Below are 19315 nucleotides of genomic sequence, written 5' to 3' on the forward strand. Positions count from 1 at the left end.
AATGAGTCAGAAAGAGAGAGACAGACATAGAAAGATTGCACTCATCTATGGTATATAGAATAACAGAGTGGGAGACTAACACCCAAGAACTGTAGAAATAAGTACCAGGAGGTTGACTCCATGGCTTCGAGGCTGGCCTCACGTTCCGGGGAAAGGTCAACTCAGAGAGGCGATCACCAACTACATTGTAGTCGAAGGCCATGTGGGGGAAGGGAGTTGCGGGCTGAATGAGGGCTAGAGACTGAGCACAGCGGCCACTCAACACCTTTATTGCAAACCACAACAGCTAATTAGAGAGAGAAAACAGAAGGGAATGCCTTGCCACAGTGGCAGGGTGGGGTGGGGGGGAGATGGGATTGGGGAGGGTGGGAGGGACACTGGGTTTACGGGTGGTGGAGAATGGGCACTGGTGAAGGGATGGGTTCCCAAACTTTGTATGAGGGAAGTATAAGCACAAAAGTGTATAAATCTGTAACTGTACCCTCACGGTGATTCTCTAATTAAAAATAAATAAATTAAAAAAAAAAAAAGAAGTTCTCCTTGCGAGAGAGCAAGAAGAAAAATGCCTCCCATAGAGGGAGGCTGGGGGTACGGGGTGGGGGATTGGGGGATGGTTGTGGGGAGCCGGGGACATTGGTAGTGGGAAATGCACACTGGTGGAGGGAGGGGTGCTGGATAATTGTATGACTGAAACCCAATTATGGACAGCTCTATAATGCTCTATCTCACAGATATCCAATTTAAAAAATTGAAAAAAAAAAGTAATGTGACATTCATGCCCAATTAAATCAGCTTAATTAATAGCTGAATAAATAGCAGTACTCCTACATTATTTAGCTCTGCACTGTTGCACTGTCGTCCAGCTGTTCATTGATGCTCCAGCGGGGACCAGTAACGTCTCCATTGTGAGACTTGTTACTGTTTTTGGCATATTGAATAGCCACGGGTAGCTTGCCAGGCTCTCCTGAGCGGGCAGGATAACTCTCGGTAGCTTGCCACACTGGAGCGATAGCACAGAAGGTAGGGCGTTTGCCTTGCACAGGACGGACCTGGGTTCGACTCCTCTGTCCTACATTATTTAAAAAAAAAAAAAAGTTCTCCTTGTGCTGAACTCCCTGCTCTCCCGCTCTATCTGCGAGTTCTTAGATTAATGGTTGGCTTTCCCAAAAAGGCCTGGGGAAAGCAAAAGGAGGAACTGATCCGCAAAGAAGGAACTGGGCCTGGCAAAGGGAAACAAAGTTTCCTACCAAGCACAGCGCCTGCACAAAGGACTCAGCGCCGCCCGTCACGTGACGTCCCCGCACGCAGGCGCAGAGGCACGCTGGCGCCGTGACGTCACGACGCCGGGCAGACGTCATGCACGTCGTTGCGTCACGGGGTGCCGGGGCGAGCTCGACAGAGTAGCGTTGCCCATTGAGTCTTCGATTTGCACGTTTCCGAGGCCCGCGTTGAATCGAGTCCGCCGGCCTCTCGGCGGAGACGGCCTTGGGAGCCCCGCGAGCCGCGGGCCATGGCGCGGTCGCGGCCCGGGACTGTCGTCTGACGCGGCGGGGGAATGTGGATCGTCACGGGTCGGGGCTGGTGGCGCGGGCGCGCGCTCGCTCCGCGGGCCCCCGTGGCCGCGACTCCCCGGCTGCGCGGGCTCCCGCGCGCGCTGCCCCCGACTCCGAGCCGGCCGCACAGCGCTGCGGAGCGCAAGGTGACCGTCCTGGAGCCTCTGGGCGTGCTTGCACCCCGCGGGGGCGGGGGGCGCAGGGTGGGCTTTTGGGGCAGTGAACCCCGCACTCCCCTGGAGCGCAGGCTGCGGGAGAGGGGCGAGAGCGCGGAGCTGGGACTCCGCGGGCTTTTGCAATCCCCTCCCCTCCCCCCCGCCCCGGTGACCTTCAAGGACTCACTCAGGCTCTTCCTAATGGGTGGTGTCCAAACCGGAGCTGCGGGGGCGAGTGGACCGAGGCCACCGCTGCTTGCCTCCGCGCTGTTTCCCCGCAGTGTGCGAACTCAAGTTTCTTCCTTGGTGAATTGAGGGACCCAAACATCCTTTGGCTTGTTGTTGTGGATTGGACATTATAAGGCACAGAATTGTGCGCTTTAGTGGCTAGCACAGAAGAGCGGAGAAAATTCACAAAAAAGTCTTCGTTTTGTCATTTCACTGCACCCTGGTCCAAACACACGTTCTACTGTGGTTGCAGACAGTGAGCCTTTCAGCAGTTCTGAAAACTAACAGTGCAGTGCTGGGGTGCCAAAAAAATGTTAGCAGAAAAGTAAACTCATTGCAGGTTATAGTAGGAAAAATGACTGTACGTTTTTGCCCTTTTGTAAAACACCTGTGGACCTTAAAATGAACTATTGGTACAGTACATGCTCCTTTAAAAAAAAGTCTTTTGAACGGAATAGTGGGGAGAAAAAGGCCAGAGGGCGAAAAAATTCAGTTCAGTTATTTTGTGCACCTTTTTTTGGGATCAGGGAGACCCAGACTCCCAATCAGTGCTTAGGTGGTCCTGGGCAGGGGTTGGAGGAGCACTCCAAGAGATTTTTTTTTTTTTTTTGTCAACTGGTGATGCTATTAGGGCCCGAGAATGCGATGCCGCTCATACTATTTCCCCAGCCTGTATTTTGCAGAATTTGTTTAAAGTATAGTTGTAGCACTGTTGTTTGTCTTGCATTGGGACGCATTAAAAAAACCCGAACAAATCTTAAGGGTCATTTGAGTTCTGTATTTCTACCCACATGTATCCTGCTGATTATTAAAAAAAAATAAATAAATGTTTAGGCAAATAGAATTTTACATACATAGCACTTCTTAGTAGTTTGTAGAGTACCAGCAAAACATTAAGATGTAAGCATTAAAATTGAGGTGTTTCATTCTAAATTCCTTATGAATTTTAAGTCATAAGTAAAGTCCTTTTTTTTTTTTTTTTTGCTTCTGTGGTCTTTTTTTTTCTAAAGAAATTGCCAAACAACACAATTGTATCTGAGTTAGTCTCTTAAAAACTACTACTACTACTACTACTACTACATATTATAGAACTGATTCTAGTGATTGATTATATAGTAGTGGTGGGAAGGATGAGAATTTCACGCCCAGTATTTCTGTTGCTTTTGTGTTTCAAGAGGTCTTACTGGATCAGGTACCAAGCACTCTTAGGTGGTTTAGAGTTATGGGTACCTTGTGTTTTTAAGAAACTCAATACCTCTTGGGTCTTAAGTGATGGAAATATTTTAAAGGACTTTAGATATAATCATCTTTGGGTTTTTTGTTTTTTGTTTTTTTTTTTTGTTTGCTTTTTGGGTCACACCTAGCGATGCATAGGGGTCACTCCTGGCTCTGCACTCAGGAAATACCCAGGGGGCCATTAGAATGATGGGAATCGAACGTGGATCGGCCGCGTGCAAGGCAAACGCGTTGCCCGCTGTGAGATATAATCATCTTTGTGAACGAAAATGATGTATTTGTTCTGTTGTAATACAGTATTTGTTATGTGACTTTGGCTGTACATCCATTGTCAAGAGGGATAACAAATTACATAATAACTGTTAGAAATAATTGTTTAAGAAAGACTAAAGTCATATTCTTTTATCTGGAATACTTATGAAAAATTTGTGTTTGGAAGTGTAATCTTTTTCTTTTCTAGGAAAAAGTTGATATGTCTAGATTTGCTGTTGAAAATATTAGAAACTTCAGCATCATTGCACATGTGGATCATGGCAAAAGCACTCTGGCTGACAGACTCCTGGAACTAACGGGTATTTTTATTGTTCACTATATTCTTCATTAATGGCCATGAGAAAAGGATTATTTTTTTTTATCATGCTTTAAAAGTGTGGTTTTAATTTTATAGTGTTTCCTGTCTCTTAAAAATCTACTGAAATGTCAATTAGCATTTGTATTTCTAGGGACAATTGATAAAACAAAAATTAATAAGCAAGTTCTTGATAAACTGCAAGTGGAACGAGAAAGAGGAATCACTGTTAAAGCACAGACAGCCTCGCTCTTCTATACCTGGGAAGGAAAGCAGTATCTTTTAAATCTGATAGATACACCAGTAAGTGGAATATTCATTGTCTCTTCTGCTATATTAACCATTGTACGAAATATAAACAAATTCTTTAGTTTCTGAACTGAACATTAAAACTGCTACCTATTTTTGTTTGTTTCCGTTCTGATAGTGTAAATAATGTCACATTCTAAAAAGGGGAAGCCACTTTATGTTTTATTAGGTAGCAAATTTGTTATAATACTTAAGTAATTGACCTTCACATCTAGGGTTATCAATATTTTTTTGTTTCTCAGGGCCATGTTGATTTTAGTTATGAAGTGTCCAGATCACTTTCTGCTTGCCAAGGTGTTTTACTTGTGGTTGATGCAAATGAGGTAGGTAAAAATCATTTTCTGTGATTTGACGTGGCTCTTTATTTCACAGTTTTCCTTAAAAAGCATTTTTGCTATAGGAGTTTAAGGTGGTTACTGGCACATGGGTGACCCTGATTTGAACCCTTCACTGTTAGAAGTGACCCTTAAGCACAGAACCTGAAGTAAGCCCTGAGCGCAGCTAGATGTGGCCCCCAAACCAAAACAGTAATAAAAAAAATAATATGTTGGAAATAAACTACTTGCTTTTTAAAAGATGATTAGTTATATTACTTAACTGAAATCATGTGCTTTAGTAACTTGAGGTTTTATTATACTACAGCCTTCTGTGAAATTGAGTAATTTGTTGTTTAAAACATTTGAGCTGAGGGCTAGAGAGATTAGCTTAAAGAGCTGATCACAGGCATTGCTTGAGCCAGACAGGAGTTCATCCCCAGGACTGCATGGTCTTCCAAGCCCCCTCTGCAGAGACCCAAGCATCACACTTGTAATAATCCCTGTCACACAAGATGTGACAGTCCCCTTCCCAATTTTTAAAAACCGGTCACAGGAGTTAAGAAACCAGTGTACTTATTTTTTTTTTTTTTAATTTATTCTTTTATTGAATCACCATGTGGAAAGTTACAAAGCTTTCAGGTTTAAGTCTCAGTAATACAATGCTCGAACACCCATCCCTTCACCAGTGCACATATTCCACCACCAAGAATCACAGTATACCTCCCCACTCCCCCCCCACCTCCCCAGCCCCCCACCCAGTGTACTTATTTTTAATTAAAATACAGTGTCATACATACATCAAACAGAAACTCCCAGGTGCATGGAAGCGTAGACACCGTGCTTTGTGTTAATCCTTTGCTTTTGATGAAGATTTGCTGACTGGTCATGATTTATTAGTTTTGTGCAAGATAAAAGGATGATCTCAATGTCCTGTGTCTTGATTTTTACAGGGTATTCAAGCCCAAACTGTAGCAAACTTCTTTCTTGCCTTTGAAGCACAACTATCAATAATTCCAGTTATAAACAAGGTAATTATAACGAAGAAGTAGTGCTAGTTATTTTTATACTTACAAAAGTATATTTACTGTTTGAATATCAAAGTAAATAGGTTCCTGACACTCAGTATCCAATGTGTGGACAGTGGGAGGGGGAGAGTTATTTTTTTTTTACCCACTACAGCAAATAGTGCTTGATATCAGGAATTCAGCTCAGTCCTAATACCACATGGAGGCCCAGATTCCATAGATGCCCATAAGACTGCCCTTTGCATCTGGCTCTCCTTCAGTGCAGATGCCAGTCTCAAGCCTGGCATCACAAGCCTTGGGCTTCTGATATTCCAGTAATTCTTTATAAATTGGTCATTCTCAGTACTTTCTCCGTGGACTTTAGACATAGTTGTAAGTCTGTGATTTTACCAATATTTCTGACTATAAGTCAGATTCCTCACAACCTCCTTAATTAGCTAGACCAACTAAAAGAATTCAGAAACATTTTGCTTACTAGATTACCTGTATATTGTATAGAGGAATGGCCACATGGAAGAGATACATAGGGCAAGGGAATGCCCCTGCCCTCATCAGATATACATCCTCCCCAAATCCACATATGTTCATCAACTTGAAAGCTTTCCGAACCCCTTTTGTTGGAGGTTTTATGGAGGCTCAATTGTATAGACGCGGTTGATTAATGCATTAGCCGTTGAACTTCATCTCTAGCTTCTCTTCACTCTCTGACTCTTTCAACCTCTGTTATTACAGTTGGGTCCAGTAACAGCTTGCCCTATCTGTAGATGCTTTCCAAAAAGTGCTTAAAGTCATTACCCTAGTAAGAGAAAATCCCAAGTGCATTGAGTGTTTTGTGCCAGAAATACATTAGTTATTGTATATCAGAAGATTGTGGTAGTGTTTTTTCCCACTGATATGAGGGATCTTCAATTATTTCACTGGTGGGATTTATGTTTTAGAATTTTATATGATAGAATTGCAATTCGGACTTCTTCACTCTTTCATTTAGTTAAGAAAATAGTCTGCTTAAATTAAATGATGAAGGGCTTTTAGAAAAGGAATTATTACTTAGTTGGAAAGAAAAGGAACTTATGATCTACAAGGAAGTGATATATAAGACAAGTAACTAGTTAAGGGCTAGTACGAGTGATAGACAAAACTTTTATCTTTCAAATGTTCTTAAATTAAGAATCCTAGCTTAAAATACATTGCATTACTTTTTTAATTTAAGCAAAGGGAGATTGCTGTTAGGTAAGATGATTTATGTGTTACAAGCTATATCAAACATAATTTATAAAGACAGTTTTTATGGTACTTGTAACTTGTTGAACAATTAAGTAGCTAACAGCTTGACATATATATTGTGCATATCTAGATTTTCTTAGTTTACCACTTTTAAAAATTATAGGAGCATTTTAAAAACTGTTCAAAAATAAAATTATATTTTAATATGTTAAGGCATGTTTTGTTTTTATTTTAAGATAGATCTAAAGAATGCTGATCCTAAGAGGGTTGAAAAGCAAATTGAAAAGGTTTTTGATATTCCAGGTGATGAATGTATTAAGGTAAAATATCTTTTTTTCTTTTTCCAAAGGCTTAGTTGTACTTTTAAAAAAAATCTCATGTAATTACGATGGGAGTGATAGTACAGCACTAAACAACTGATAGTTCTAAACAACTTGATGTAATTGCTGAAAACACAGTAGTTTCAGAGGTAGGTGCTTACAGGGATTAAGGTGTTTGCCTTCTATGTGACCCCAGTTTGATTCCTGTTCAAAATATAGTCCCAGGCACTGTCAGGAGTGATCACTGAGTGAAAAAGCCAAGGAGTAAATCCTGAGCATTGGTCGGGAATGGCCCAAACTCCCCTACTCCCCAAAGAAAATTACAAAAAGTAGTTTCCTTCTTGGTTACATATATATGCATTGAATTTAATGGGGTTTTTTTCTTCTTTTTATGACAAGAGCCTTAAGAGTACTAAGGTAGTACTGGGTTGTGATTTTATATTTAGATTGCATTATATTTATAAGAATATAAAGAATAATTTAATATTCTGATTTTAATAAATACTTACAAAATTCTTGAGCTATTTATTTGGTTTGTGCTATCCAGATGTCTAGCAGTAACAGGCTAGGCAAGACCTCTTTATCATTGTGTTTCTATTCTACTTAGGGGAGGAAGTCATTAGTTTTTAAAAATGTATAAATGAGACTTGAGAGATAGTACAGTGGTTAGGTGCCTGCCTTGCATATGACTGAATCAGGTTCAAACCTGTCTAAGGCTGTGAGACTGGAGACAGAGACTTAGCATGAGGAGCATCGGGGAAACTCAAATGGGGGGCACAGCGAGACTTAATAGATGTGTGGGGAGAAGGAACAAACAGCAGGACAGAGATTGGAATAAACGGTGACTGATCACCAGCCTGCTTGGTGGCCCTGTTCCCTCCTTTATGCGTCCATCAGCAGCAGCAGGCCGGGGTGGGGAAGTGGCTTATGGCCACCAAACACACGCAGTGAGCGCCCACACACTTCTGTGAATGCACAGTAGTAATATTCCAGATACAGTACGAGGTTGTAGGTATGTAATAGTGATATTAGAAAGCTGGCAGATTTGATGTGTGTTTTACAGAAGGCAGTAAAAACCATTTTGCTTATACTTGAGCAATTGATTGGATTCTATTAGGCATTTATTAGTAGGGAAATGATTCAAGGAGGATACAGAGGATTAATGAAGAGCACTGTTTAGAGCATAATGGTTTTTTAAGTGTCTGTCAAGGACTGGAGAGAGAACCCAGCTTGCCTTACATGTGACCAAATCAGGTTCAGTTTCTGGCACCACAAAATGGTCTTTTAAACATCATCAAGAGTTATCCCTGAGCACAGAGGCAGAAATAAACCCCGAACATAACTTGGTGTAGTACAAAACCAAACAAATAATAAAAAATACAAAAAAAGAAAAAAGACTAACATGTCTCTTAGATAGCAGAGAATTGTAATCTGCAATTCAGGCATTTGTGGCTCAGATACAGATATTTTGGAGTCATTACTATGTATATAGCACTAAAGTCATGGAAATGTATACAATTTCTGAGTATAAAAAAGTAGCCCTAAAATACAAGCTAAATTTTCTTCAGCATTTGGGATAATCTGGGTAAGAGCTTGAGAATAATTATAGTGAGTATTATTCAGAGCAGAAATTTAGAAAGATTAAATTTTCACATGTGTGAGAAAGTTGTTTTGAAAAACGAGAGAAAGCAAAGAAGTTTTAAATGTTAAGTACCTGGACTCAGGAGTGAATTGATCAGAGAGGAAAATGTCTGACTTTTAAAGCAACGTGGTCTGGCATATCCTGAGTAATAATGTAAATTCGTTAGCAGACGTGCCTGCACATTGAGGGCCTTATCCTGAATTCAAAGAATTCAGTCTCTTGACACTTATTTTTTTTCGCCAGTAATGTTAAGTGACTCTAATTATGGGTATAGAAAAGCCATGTAGTTGGATATAATCACAGTTGAATTTTTGCCAGCTGCTTGTGATGGGGAGAGAATAGAATATATATAAATACTTAACTTGCCCAGTATTCTTATCTGGGAAAGGTTGGAAAGGAAGGGCATTTCGGTTATGTGGGTGCCATCCACTAAGTTGTTAATTACAGGCACAAAACAAATTGAGAAAGGTAAAATGTGTACTATCACTTCTAATTTATCAGATGAAGAATTTGAAGCTCAGGGAAAATTACATTGATTAAAACCATGGACTGTCGCAATTCTTAGCTAAATATTTTGAACAATTCAGTGCTTTTTCAATGATGCTATTGTAATTTAAGAACCATGAAATAACTGTAATTGGAGGACATTTTATCAAAATACTCATGTATTTCTCTTTGTATTGGTCAACAGATATATTGGTAACTGTTAGGAATCCTTTATCTGTATGATTATAAAGCAAAGTTACCAGGATAGAAAAGTAGAGTCTAAGCTTTAAATCTTTATTATTATTATTATTATTATTATTATTATTATTATTATTATTATTATTTTTACATACATATTTGTAGATTTCTGCTAAACTTGGAACAAATGTTGAAAGTATCCTTCAGGCAGTCATTGAAAGAATACCCTCGTAAGTATTTACTAGTTATGTTCTTTTTTGTTTATTTTTAAATAATATGAAGACTACCAGTTTGATCTGTTTACACTTACAGTCTGATAAAAAAGCCTTCTGTTAATTTTTAAAAATGTGTAGAAATCAAATTTAGCGAACTAAAATAATAGAAAATAATCAGGATGATAAGCATCTCTAACAACCACTTTAATAGAGGATTATATGATCAGTTGTTACCTTTTTGATATGTCAAGTTTAGTATATAAGTTTTAAAAAGTTACTCATTTTCTCTTTGATATTTAATTAAAGTTAATATATAGACACACTACCTTATTTTATACAAAGTTTCTCCTATTAATGAGTGTTTTTAAAACCGTATTTTTATATAGGCCTAAAGTACATCGCAAAAATCCTCTAAGAGCTTTGGTATTTGACTCCATTTTTGACCAGTATAGGGGAGTGATAACCAATATTGCATTATTTGATGGAGTGGTTTCCAAAGGAGATAAGATTGTATCTGCACATACTCAAAAAACATATGAAGTTAATGAAGTAGGAATCCTAAATCCTAATGAGCACCCAACAGATAAGTTGTAAGTAGTCTTCATTAGAAATTAAAATGCACTTGTATGTATTTCTATTCCTGCCTTTCTTAATCTGTTATGCTTAGTATGGTCCCAATGTGGTAATTTAAAAAAAGAAAGATATATAATGCAAAAATAGAATGAATAGTCTTTTAAAAAGAAATCTCTTTTTAAACAAAAGAAAAGAAATCTCTTGAAAGACAGAAATTTGATGCTTACTGCTTTTGATTGGTTATAACTAATTTTGTGATCTGGTGTAGAAAGGTGGATACAGATACGTTTGATATGAATACCATCAATTTTGACATGTTTTTATGTTTCTATTATTACATTTTAACATAATAGTAGTATACAAAACTTGCTGATTTCTTTTTTCTTCATTGTGGAATTCATGGTGAAACTTGGATTAATTAGAATCCATGGCTTGTGATAGAATCAAGATAAGTGCATTAGGAGTACTGAGTTCTGGGCTGGAGCAATAGGACAGCCAGGTCAATCCCTAGCAGCCCATACAGTCCCCTGACCACTGCCAAGAGTGCCCCTGAGTGCAGAGCCAGGAGTAAGCTCTGAGCACTGACAGGTGTAGGCCAAAAACTGAAAAGAAGAAAAACACTGAGTTCTGAGTTTATTTATAAAGCATGCCTACCTCATCAGTTCTCCTGGTAGTCTTGAGATAGATTCTTGGGCCCAAAGTTGGAGCTTTCTTTTCTTAGGTCTTCGTTTTCTCATCTGTGAAAATTAAGATATTTAGCCCTACAGTCATTTTGGTATCACTAGTTTCATGTTACAATCTAAAACTAAAATATTTATCCCTCTAACTGTTTAGTTCTCACTTGATAGTTTCGTATTGTAGTCTAAAACTAGTATTATTTTGTTCATAGCATTTAAAAGAAATTTTACTCAGTCACCACGGATTACGAATTTACAAGTTTTAGGCTTACAGTGTTCCAAGGCCAGTCCCTTCACCAGTGTCCACTTCCCTCTACCATGTCCCCATTTTTCCTCCTACTCACCAGCCTGCCTCTTAGGACAGGCACTTTCTAATAAATTTCTGGCATGGTGGCTTGCAGTACCATTACTGATAGGTTTTCGTGCATAACACTTTGCCACCTGTCAGCATCCCCTCCTCCGGGTTGAACACTTCCCTCAACCATTGTTATGTGCCCTGTCTTCCCAGCCGCTTCCAAGCTTTCTGCTGAAGACCAGTTCTCGTGTTCTTTATTTCTGTATTTCTATGCATTTGTTGTTCCCCTACTTTGGTTCATTTTTGTGAGTCATAAAGTCTATCTTTATCTTACTTAGATATTTTAAAAGCATCTGTAATTCTGCCGTATTTTCAGTTAGGGTTCTTATACATCATCCTAATTCACTAATCGAAATCAAATGTGCTTTGTGGGTTTCTTTTTTTTTTGCACTTACCAGTTCACTATATTTGCATTATATTTTAGAAGCTATTTAATGTACAGCGGTAGGTGAAATCATAAAATATGAGACTGGTTGTCATGCCGTGGTCTTTGGTAAGAGATCGTAAAGCCTGGTATGTTTTCTTGCTGCCAGTCTTGAAAGAGTTGAGAATTGATGTGTAGCCCATACGCAGATGGAGGTTTGCTTGAAAGGGTGATTTCCTGGAAAGGCAGAAGTAATTGTGAGTATGCATTTGAAACATTGAAGCAGTAAATATGTCCGTGTAATAATTTTATTTAGATATGCAGGACAGGTGGGCTATCTGATTGCTGGGATGAAAGATGTCACTGAAGCACAAATAGGAGATACATTATATTTACATAAACAACCAGTGGAGCCCTTGCCTGGCTTTAAATCAGCGAAACCGATGGTATTTGCAGGTGAGGAGCTCACAAATTCCAAAGATGAGGGCCAAATTATTTTGCAAAAGAAAGTATAAGTTATCATCAAAAATACTAAGAATATTCATTTTAAATAGTTCATTGCAGGATACTTTTTTGTTGTTCTTGTGGTTATATGTGTGTATATTTGCCATTTACATACAAGTTAATTGTTCTATAAGTATAGAAAACTATAATGTTTTTATAGTGACACTATGTGAGAATCATTTTTTAAAACTTTCAGGATTTCTGGGGAAATAGGTTTTCATATATATATCTATGAATATATATGTATATATATGCACATATATATGAGGGTATATATATGTGTGTATATGTATACATATACATACATATACACACATATATATATTCATAGATATATTCATATATATATGGGTGCTATACCCAGCTGTGCAGAGATTGAATTGGGGCTGGCCACCTGCAAGGCCTGATGCCCTGTACTATCTCTCTGGCCCCAATAATTAGGTGTTTAAATAGCAAGCTGTCTCAGAAGTAGAACATAACAATATGAATTTCCTTCTTGTTTCCATAAATAATTCACTATATTTGAACTACATTTTTATTAGGGTTTTTAGTTGCTAATTATCAGTCGCTACTATAGCTTCTCCTTTGCTCACCTTTAATATTGTTCTGGTATAGATAGACAGGTTTGGGTAGTGTCCCCACTCATCTGTATGAATTCAGGACTTTTTATTACTGTGGTTATAATATATGTAAAAAAAAACTGAGAGAAACATAACTGACTGCTGTGTATTGGGCATTCTGCCTCGTTTTTTTCTCTCTCTGTGCTTCTCACTGGGAATTAGGACCTTTATTGCCAAATTTAATTAGAATCATTTAGATCTTGGAGGACTTCAGAGGTGAAGAGTTGAAGTGTCAGAAGAAAGAATCTGACAAGTCAGTAAGAATTTCAGTTTTGTCATTAAATTGAAAATAGTAAAATTTATCTTTGGTTTTTATATTTAGCCATAGAGGAAGAAGAGTTCAATGTAATTTTCATTTTTATTCCTTTTTTTTTTAATCACTAATGTTAAGTTGATTTGTGTTTGTGGAATGACTGTTTCTTGAAATGTACAAAGTTCATTATCCTAATAGAGCTTAATTCCCTAGTTCTTTTGGTTTTCTCTATGTTTTTGCATAAGTATAACATCTCTTGGATGTTATTTGGTTGTAATTTTATTAAGACTACAAACATGCAAGATACTTTGAAGCTACAGTAACTAAATATTCATAGTTTTTTTTAGGACAGCAGTATTCTTCAATGAAATACAGTAAAGTAAAAAACTAAATGATATGTTTTTATCTTGACAGCATTGCATAGTTAGTGCCTTAGTTATCTGTTCACATGTGATATTACAAACCATTGTGTCCCCAGGAATGTACCCCATAGACCAATCCGAATATAATAACCTGAAGAGTGCAGTAGAAAAACTGACTTTGAATGATTCCAGTGTGACAGTTCATCGGGACAGTAGCCTTGCTCTTGGGGCTGGCTGGAGGTAAGATCAGATTGAATTGCAGAATTACATTTTTATCAGAAAGTAAAGTTCAGATGTAACTCTTGGGGATTTCTTAAGATAAATTAATAATTGTGTAAAGTGAATTCAAGTTACTTGTCTTCCTATTTCTCACTGTAGATATATTTTGTGAATAAGTTTTAGTGACATTTAATGATATTTAATAGGATCCCAATGAAAAGCTTATGAAATTATGTTGCATTTAACTAGAAAGGAAAATTATTTGAATGACTGTTCTGTTCCTCCACACAAGCTAAGATTTGACAAAGAAAATAGTGGCCATCAGTCATAAACATGTCTCAGTTTGAGTTTCTCCCCTTTCAGGTTGGGGTTTCTTGGACTTTTGCATATGGAAGTTTTCAACCAGCGACTAGAACAAGAATATAATGCTTCTGTTATTTTGACAACCCCTACTGTTCCATATAAAGCTGTTCTTTCGTCAGCAAAATTGATAAAGGTATTATGGCAAACTAACAAATAATACTCTGAAAATTTTAATTTATTCTTAGCAAAGAATAAAATAAGTCAGATACGTGGGGAGTATACCAGAGGAAAATTCTAGTGTGTCGGTTGCTGAGTAAGCATTAAACCTAAATGTTTGTTGATCTAAACAATTATCCTCTTTCATTACTAATCAGGAGGAACTACTTTGAAAACAAATCACTGTATAATTTTAATTAACCTGAAAAAGTCATGCTCATAATAGCATTCTGTGACTGAGGATAAAAAGTAGAAAATGATGATGATGATGATGATGATGATGATGATGATGATGATGATGATGATGATGATGATAAGGATGATGATAAGATTCTGGACCAATGATGAAGAATATAGTTTTGGCTATAAGTAAATTTATCTTATAAAATGTGAAGCACTTGGTCCTACATATCTATAGGAAATTTTAGATTACAAACTAAGACAGAGTCCTTTATTACTTCTGACAATCTAATTTTAATATTAACTGCCATCTGTAAATTTTTTTTAAGGATTTTATTTATTTTTTTGGTTTGGGTGCCATACCTGGCAGTGCTTAGCGCTTACTCTAGGTCTCTGCAGAGCTCAGGGTGGGTGTATGTGGGGCCAGGGATCAAATCTAGGTCAGTCACACGTAAGGCAACTTCCTCACCCATTTACTATCTGTCTGCAACTATCTTTAAGTATTTTCAGAAACATTTATTTAGAAAATTAATTAAAATGCCTTTTAAGAGACATTAAAATGTTTTTAAATAAGTTTTCAGTTTTAATAACAGTAATCACAATATAATAGTTAAAGTGTTTTTAATCTAAAGTATCTTTAAGATAATATTCTAACCTTTAGGCATTCTTTTGCTTTTAGTAATGCCAATAAATTTAATGATATTTAACAGATTTTAAAACATTTTTTAAATATTGGTGATTTTTCTTCTTAGGAATATAGGGAAAAAGAAATTACAATCATCAATCCTGCTCAGTTCCCTGATAAATCGAAAGTAATAGAATATTTGGAGCCTGTTGTTTTGGGAACCATTATCACACCAGATGAATATACTGGAAAAATAATGACGCTTTGCCAGGTATACATGTAATTCAGTTTAATACAGGTTTCTAAAGATCACTCCTGCAAAACACATTTAACTTAATAAGGAACTTTTGTAAAAGTCCCTATATCAAGGTTGAACCCACTATACTATTGCTCTGGCCTAGAGGTTACTATTTCTAATGATGAGAAAAAGCTATTTCGATTTTAAATAACAATGGATCTGGAACTTTTGATCATCTGTCTTAATTTACTGAGTTGATATTTCAACCTGAGAGACTTTGTTTTTGGGCAGTGCTGCTCAGGTCTGACTCCTAGCTCTACGTTCAGGGATCTCTCCTGCCGGGTTTTGGAGACCAGAGGGATGCCTGGGATTGAATCCAGTTTGGTCGCATGCAAGATACAGGCCCTACCCACCATACGATTGCTCCAGCCCAACCCGGGAGACTTTTGGTTACGATCCATTTTGCTTTAGGTTGTAATGCACAAATTGAATATAATTATAGTTTTCAAAAGTAACTGAAAAAATATTTGAACTACTTGGATATTAGAGAGACCCCTCAAATAATGACTGTTGGACTTGATTTTTAATTGCTAACAGAAACTATTAAAGTTGGTCATTTCATTTATTTGGTTCTATAATTATGTGTAAAATTAAATTACAAGATTAACTTGGAAGTTACAGTTGATTTATTGTTGGATGAAATACTACATAATCTAAAATGCTTTAGAGCAAGTACATTGTTATTGAAATATAGTTTCCCTTCTCTTAAAATATTGCAGATTTTTGCATTATTTAAAGATTTCACTGTAATCTTTATTAGAATTTATAAGGGAATTTAAAAAAAATAATCAATATCTTTCATATTAAATCATTTTTGTGTAGATTATAGTTAAATATTTTTTTCTACTTTTTCAAGTCTCGAAGAGCAGTTCAGAAGAATATGGTATTTATTGATCAAAGTAGAGTAATGCTTCAGTATCTCTTCCCTTTGAATGAAATTGTGGTGGATTTTTATGATTCTTTGAAATCCTTATCATCTGGATATGCTAGGTAAGTATGATGGGAAATTCAGGTATCTTGACAGTTTCTTTGAAATACTGACCAGCAAGATTATTCTAAAACTTATTTAGCAGTCTCATCTTTTAAAGATCATTGAGAAAACATTACAAGACTAGAAGGACTTGAAGCAGTCATTTTAATTTTGTATTTCTTACTCACTTAGAGCCTCATCTGAAATGTAGATGTAATGTTTTGATGGATTTTTGGTGGGGAGGGATAAAAGAAGGTAGAAAAGAATGACTTGGATAAAAAAAAAGAACTTTCCTGGGATGTATAAATCTGTACTTTTCCTTGATAGTTTTGATTATGAAGATGCAGGCTATCAGACTGCTGATCTTGTAAAAATGGACATTCTGTTGAATGGAAATATCGTAGAGGAGCTAGCAACTGTTGTACACAAGTAAGTTAAATTAAAAATCATTTGTTATATTTTTATGTAATTATTATTTACTTAGTTTTTTATTGACAGCTACATTTTAAAGCCTTTAAGATAAATTTCATCTTATCAGTTTTTCTTTCATTTTTTTTCCTCAAATTTTTTTATAGACTTTAAAATATATAGTGGAAAGAAATGTTTCCTTTACCAAGTAAGATAAATATTTTATTTTATTTTTTCAATTTATGAGATTTAGATTTAAAATGTTTTGTCATAAAAATGTATAATTAAAAATGAAATAACCTGCATGTCTTAAAATAAATTTTGAAGCAGTCATGTAATAAGCAATTTTAAGCATTAAAACTATAATATGAATATTTAGGGATATAAAAATGCCTGTTAAAGAATACCTGCTAAAGATATACACACTGTGATCCAGTTATACTAAACTAATTTATACTTACATTAAAATAATTTAAAGTTATACTAAAGTAATTTAGTATAACTGGTGTGCAGAAAAGTAGTTATATTTAAGCAGTTAATATAGAGTTTGTATGTGTGTGGGGAATAGGGACCATGAATGGTTTTTATTCTCTAATGTATGTTTCTTTAGATTTTCTGTTATGCTGATTTTATATTCAGATAAGTATACCTAGTTCTGATTGTAGGAGATATTTTTGATTTTAAAAAGTTTAATTGGAATGTCCTTAGGACCTTCATGATGATTCTGCCTATGGACTAAAAAGCTAGACTGTGCGTTCTTATTTAGAATGTCTAAATAGTTGCCTTTTCTCTGTTTTAGAGATAAAGCATACTCTGTCGGTAAAGCTATTTGTGAATGTCTGAAGGATTGTCTTCCTAGGCAGCTCTTTGAAATAGCAATTCAAGCTGCTATTGGAAGTAAAATCATTGCGAGAGAAAAGTGAGTTGGAATTAATTTTTGCTCTTGGATTGGTTTTAGAAATGATATATCATTTGATTGTAGCTCAGGCCCAAGCTGTTGTATGGCTGGTAGAGACGTTATAATTCACTTTTTACATTGTTGTAGCGTAAATGTTATGCCTGTATCTATAGTGAGTTTCAGTTCTTTGTTTCTGTGTAACACCCAGAGATGCTCAGACCTTGCTCCTGGCTGTGCACTCCATGATCACTCCTGGACGGGTGCTGAAGTGACAATATGTGGTGCCAGGGATTAAACCCAGGTCAGCCACATGCAAGGCAACTCTACCCATTTTACTATCTCTCTGGACTCAAGTTTCAATTCATAGAATCATTTTGCCTGCCAGTTATTTGGTGTTAAGCGAATACCCAGAAATTAGATTGATAACTCAGTATAGCAAGTATAAGTGAAAAATAATTATTCCGTTATAAATGTGTTAAGATAGAGAATACTTTAAGAGGAAACTGTTTTTTTTCTTTATGGAAGATGTAAAAATGGAGCTACTTAAAAAATTTCTCAGAAACTTAGTGTACTGACTGGTTAGGTATATAAAAATTACTTAATTTACTCTGAAATACGCTTTCTAAGAGTACATTGATATACCTCATCACTCTTGATCACATTAACTGGAGTTAATAATGAGATAATCATATTTAATTAGTATTTTGGAAATAATAGTGGCAGTAATTTTATGTTAGGCAGAAGTATCTTTACATAATTCTTCTTCTAATCATGGTCTTAACCATACTGGAATATGGCTTAATATTACATATAAGCCTTGACTTTTTTAAATTATGTTTCTATTCATGTTGAATTCATTTTTTATTTGATCTCAGATACATGAAAAGCATTAAAACTACCAGTTTTTATGCTAATTTTATACCAATAAGTAATATGGTATTTAGTAAGGGTAAAATTGTTTTAGAAATTTAGGTACTTTGTAAAAAGGTAATATAGTCTTTGAAATTTAGTATCTTTGTAACCAATATAGTGAAGTACTGCACTTAAGATAAAATTTTCTCTTTCACAGTGTGAAACCTTATAGAAAAAATGTTTTGGCGAAATGTGTAAGTATCTATATTCTGGTTATTAACAGTATTTCATGAGTTTAAAGTCAAAGGAGTTATAAATATATTTACTTGTTGGTTACCAGTGTTCAATCTTTTTTCATGTTCAAGTTTTCTGCTTAATAAAAATTTTATCCTGACTCTTAATAGATTACTCATATTGATTACATTCCTAAATATTTTTTGTCATTGTATTTTTAAACATTGCCTTATATGATACTTACAAAAGTACCTAATATAAGCATTTTTTAACAGTTAAGATTTTGTTGTTTTATGAGAAAAGATTCTGAAGACAGTGGCTATGTGTTAACGTGGGCTTTAGACTGTCACCTCTTTTGTATTGCTCTGCTGAGTTTGTTGTCTCATCTAAAATTTATTTAGTAATACTAAGAGAATGAAATGATATTTCCTCAAAATGTTTAGGAAAGGGTAACATCTTTATGTCTTCTACTTTAAGCTATAGTTAGTTATGCAATCAGAATTTAAAGCTGTGTGTCAGGATACAGTTAATCCTTTCTTTGTATCCATAATATAGGGGCATACTAGCTATCCTTGGGTTCTTCATTTCCATTCAAAAATAGGTAAGAGTGGTTATTCTTTGAGGAAGTAAGAGAAGGAAATTTGCAGATTTCCTCCACAGGGATAAACATAAAGTAGTTTTAACAAAGCAATTATATATTTCTCTAAATTGGTTTAGACTTGTAAACTTTTCAAAAATATTTTTCAGTATGGTGGCGATATTACTCGAAAAATGAAACTTTTGAAGAGACAAGCAGAAGGAAAGAAAAAAATGAGGAAAATTGGCAATGTTGAAGTTCCCAAAGATGCTTTTATCAAAGTTCTGAAAACACAACCTGATAAATAACTGGTGGAAAAATACAATACATTTTCGTAAATATTGTGCATCC

General features: G+C 36.0%; 2 protein-coding genes across 4 annotated transcripts in view; one reads left to right on the plus strand and one right to left on the minus strand.

Moving 5' to 3' along the window:
* The first annotated feature begins 1376 nt into the window (after positions 1–1376).
* GUF1 (GTP binding elongation factor GUF1) lies at positions 1377–19303 on the plus strand. Of its 2 annotated transcripts, none has more exons than XM_004608002.3 (17): positions 1377–1699; positions 3633–3744; positions 3895–4043; positions 4292–4372; positions 5317–5394; positions 6852–6935; positions 9427–9491; positions 9863–10066; positions 11762–11901; positions 13301–13424; positions 13767–13899; positions 14855–14998; positions 15882–16015; positions 16323–16424; positions 17203–17322; positions 18371–18407; positions 19135–19303. In XM_004608002.3, exons 1-17 carry the CDS (start codon positions 1556–1558, stop codon positions 19270–19272), a joined length of 1989 nt encoding a protein of 662 aa, XP_004608059.3. In that variant the 5' UTR covers positions 1377–1555; the 3' UTR covers positions 19273–19303. The 2 variants fall into 2 exon arrangements, with proteins under 2 accessions (XP_004608059.3, XP_054993654.1); XM_055137679.1 differs by having other exon boundaries at positions 9929–10066.
* The window catches only part of GNPDA2 (glucosamine-6-phosphate deaminase 2), a 40184-nt gene continuing 25978 nt past the window's right edge, over positions 5110–19315 (minus strand). Inside the window, exons 8-10 of one of the 2 annotated variants that reach the window (XR_008630140.1) lie at positions 11477–11682; positions 10704–10786; positions 5110–5367 (exon numbers count right to left, since the gene is read on the minus strand). The gene's annotated coding sequence lies outside the window, so the exon portion shown is untranslated. The remainder of the gene's footprint in view (positions 5368–10703; positions 10787–11476; positions 11683–19315) is intronic. The other variant, XR_008630139.1, reaches the window with a different exon arrangement.

Source organism: Sorex araneus, chromosome 5, assembly GCF_027595985.1.
Source record: "Sorex araneus isolate mSorAra2 chromosome 5, mSorAra2.pri, whole genome shotgun sequence".
NCBI classification, from domain to species: domain Eukaryota; kingdom Metazoa; phylum Chordata; class Mammalia; order Eulipotyphla; family Soricidae; genus Sorex; species Sorex araneus.

Coding starts and splice junctions, on each gene's coding strand:
- GUF1 (XM_004608002.3), top strand. CDS start 1,556: ATGTGGATCGTCACGGGTCGGGGCTGGTGGCGCGGGCGCGCGCTCGCT. Junction 3,745..3,894: donor CAGACTCCTGGAACTAACGG/GTATTTTTATTG, acceptor TTGTATTTCTAG/GGACAATTGATAAAACAAAA. Junction 16,016..16,322: donor TTATCATCTGGATATGCTAG/GTAAGTATGATG, acceptor TTTCCTTGATAG/TTTTGATTATGAAGATGCAG.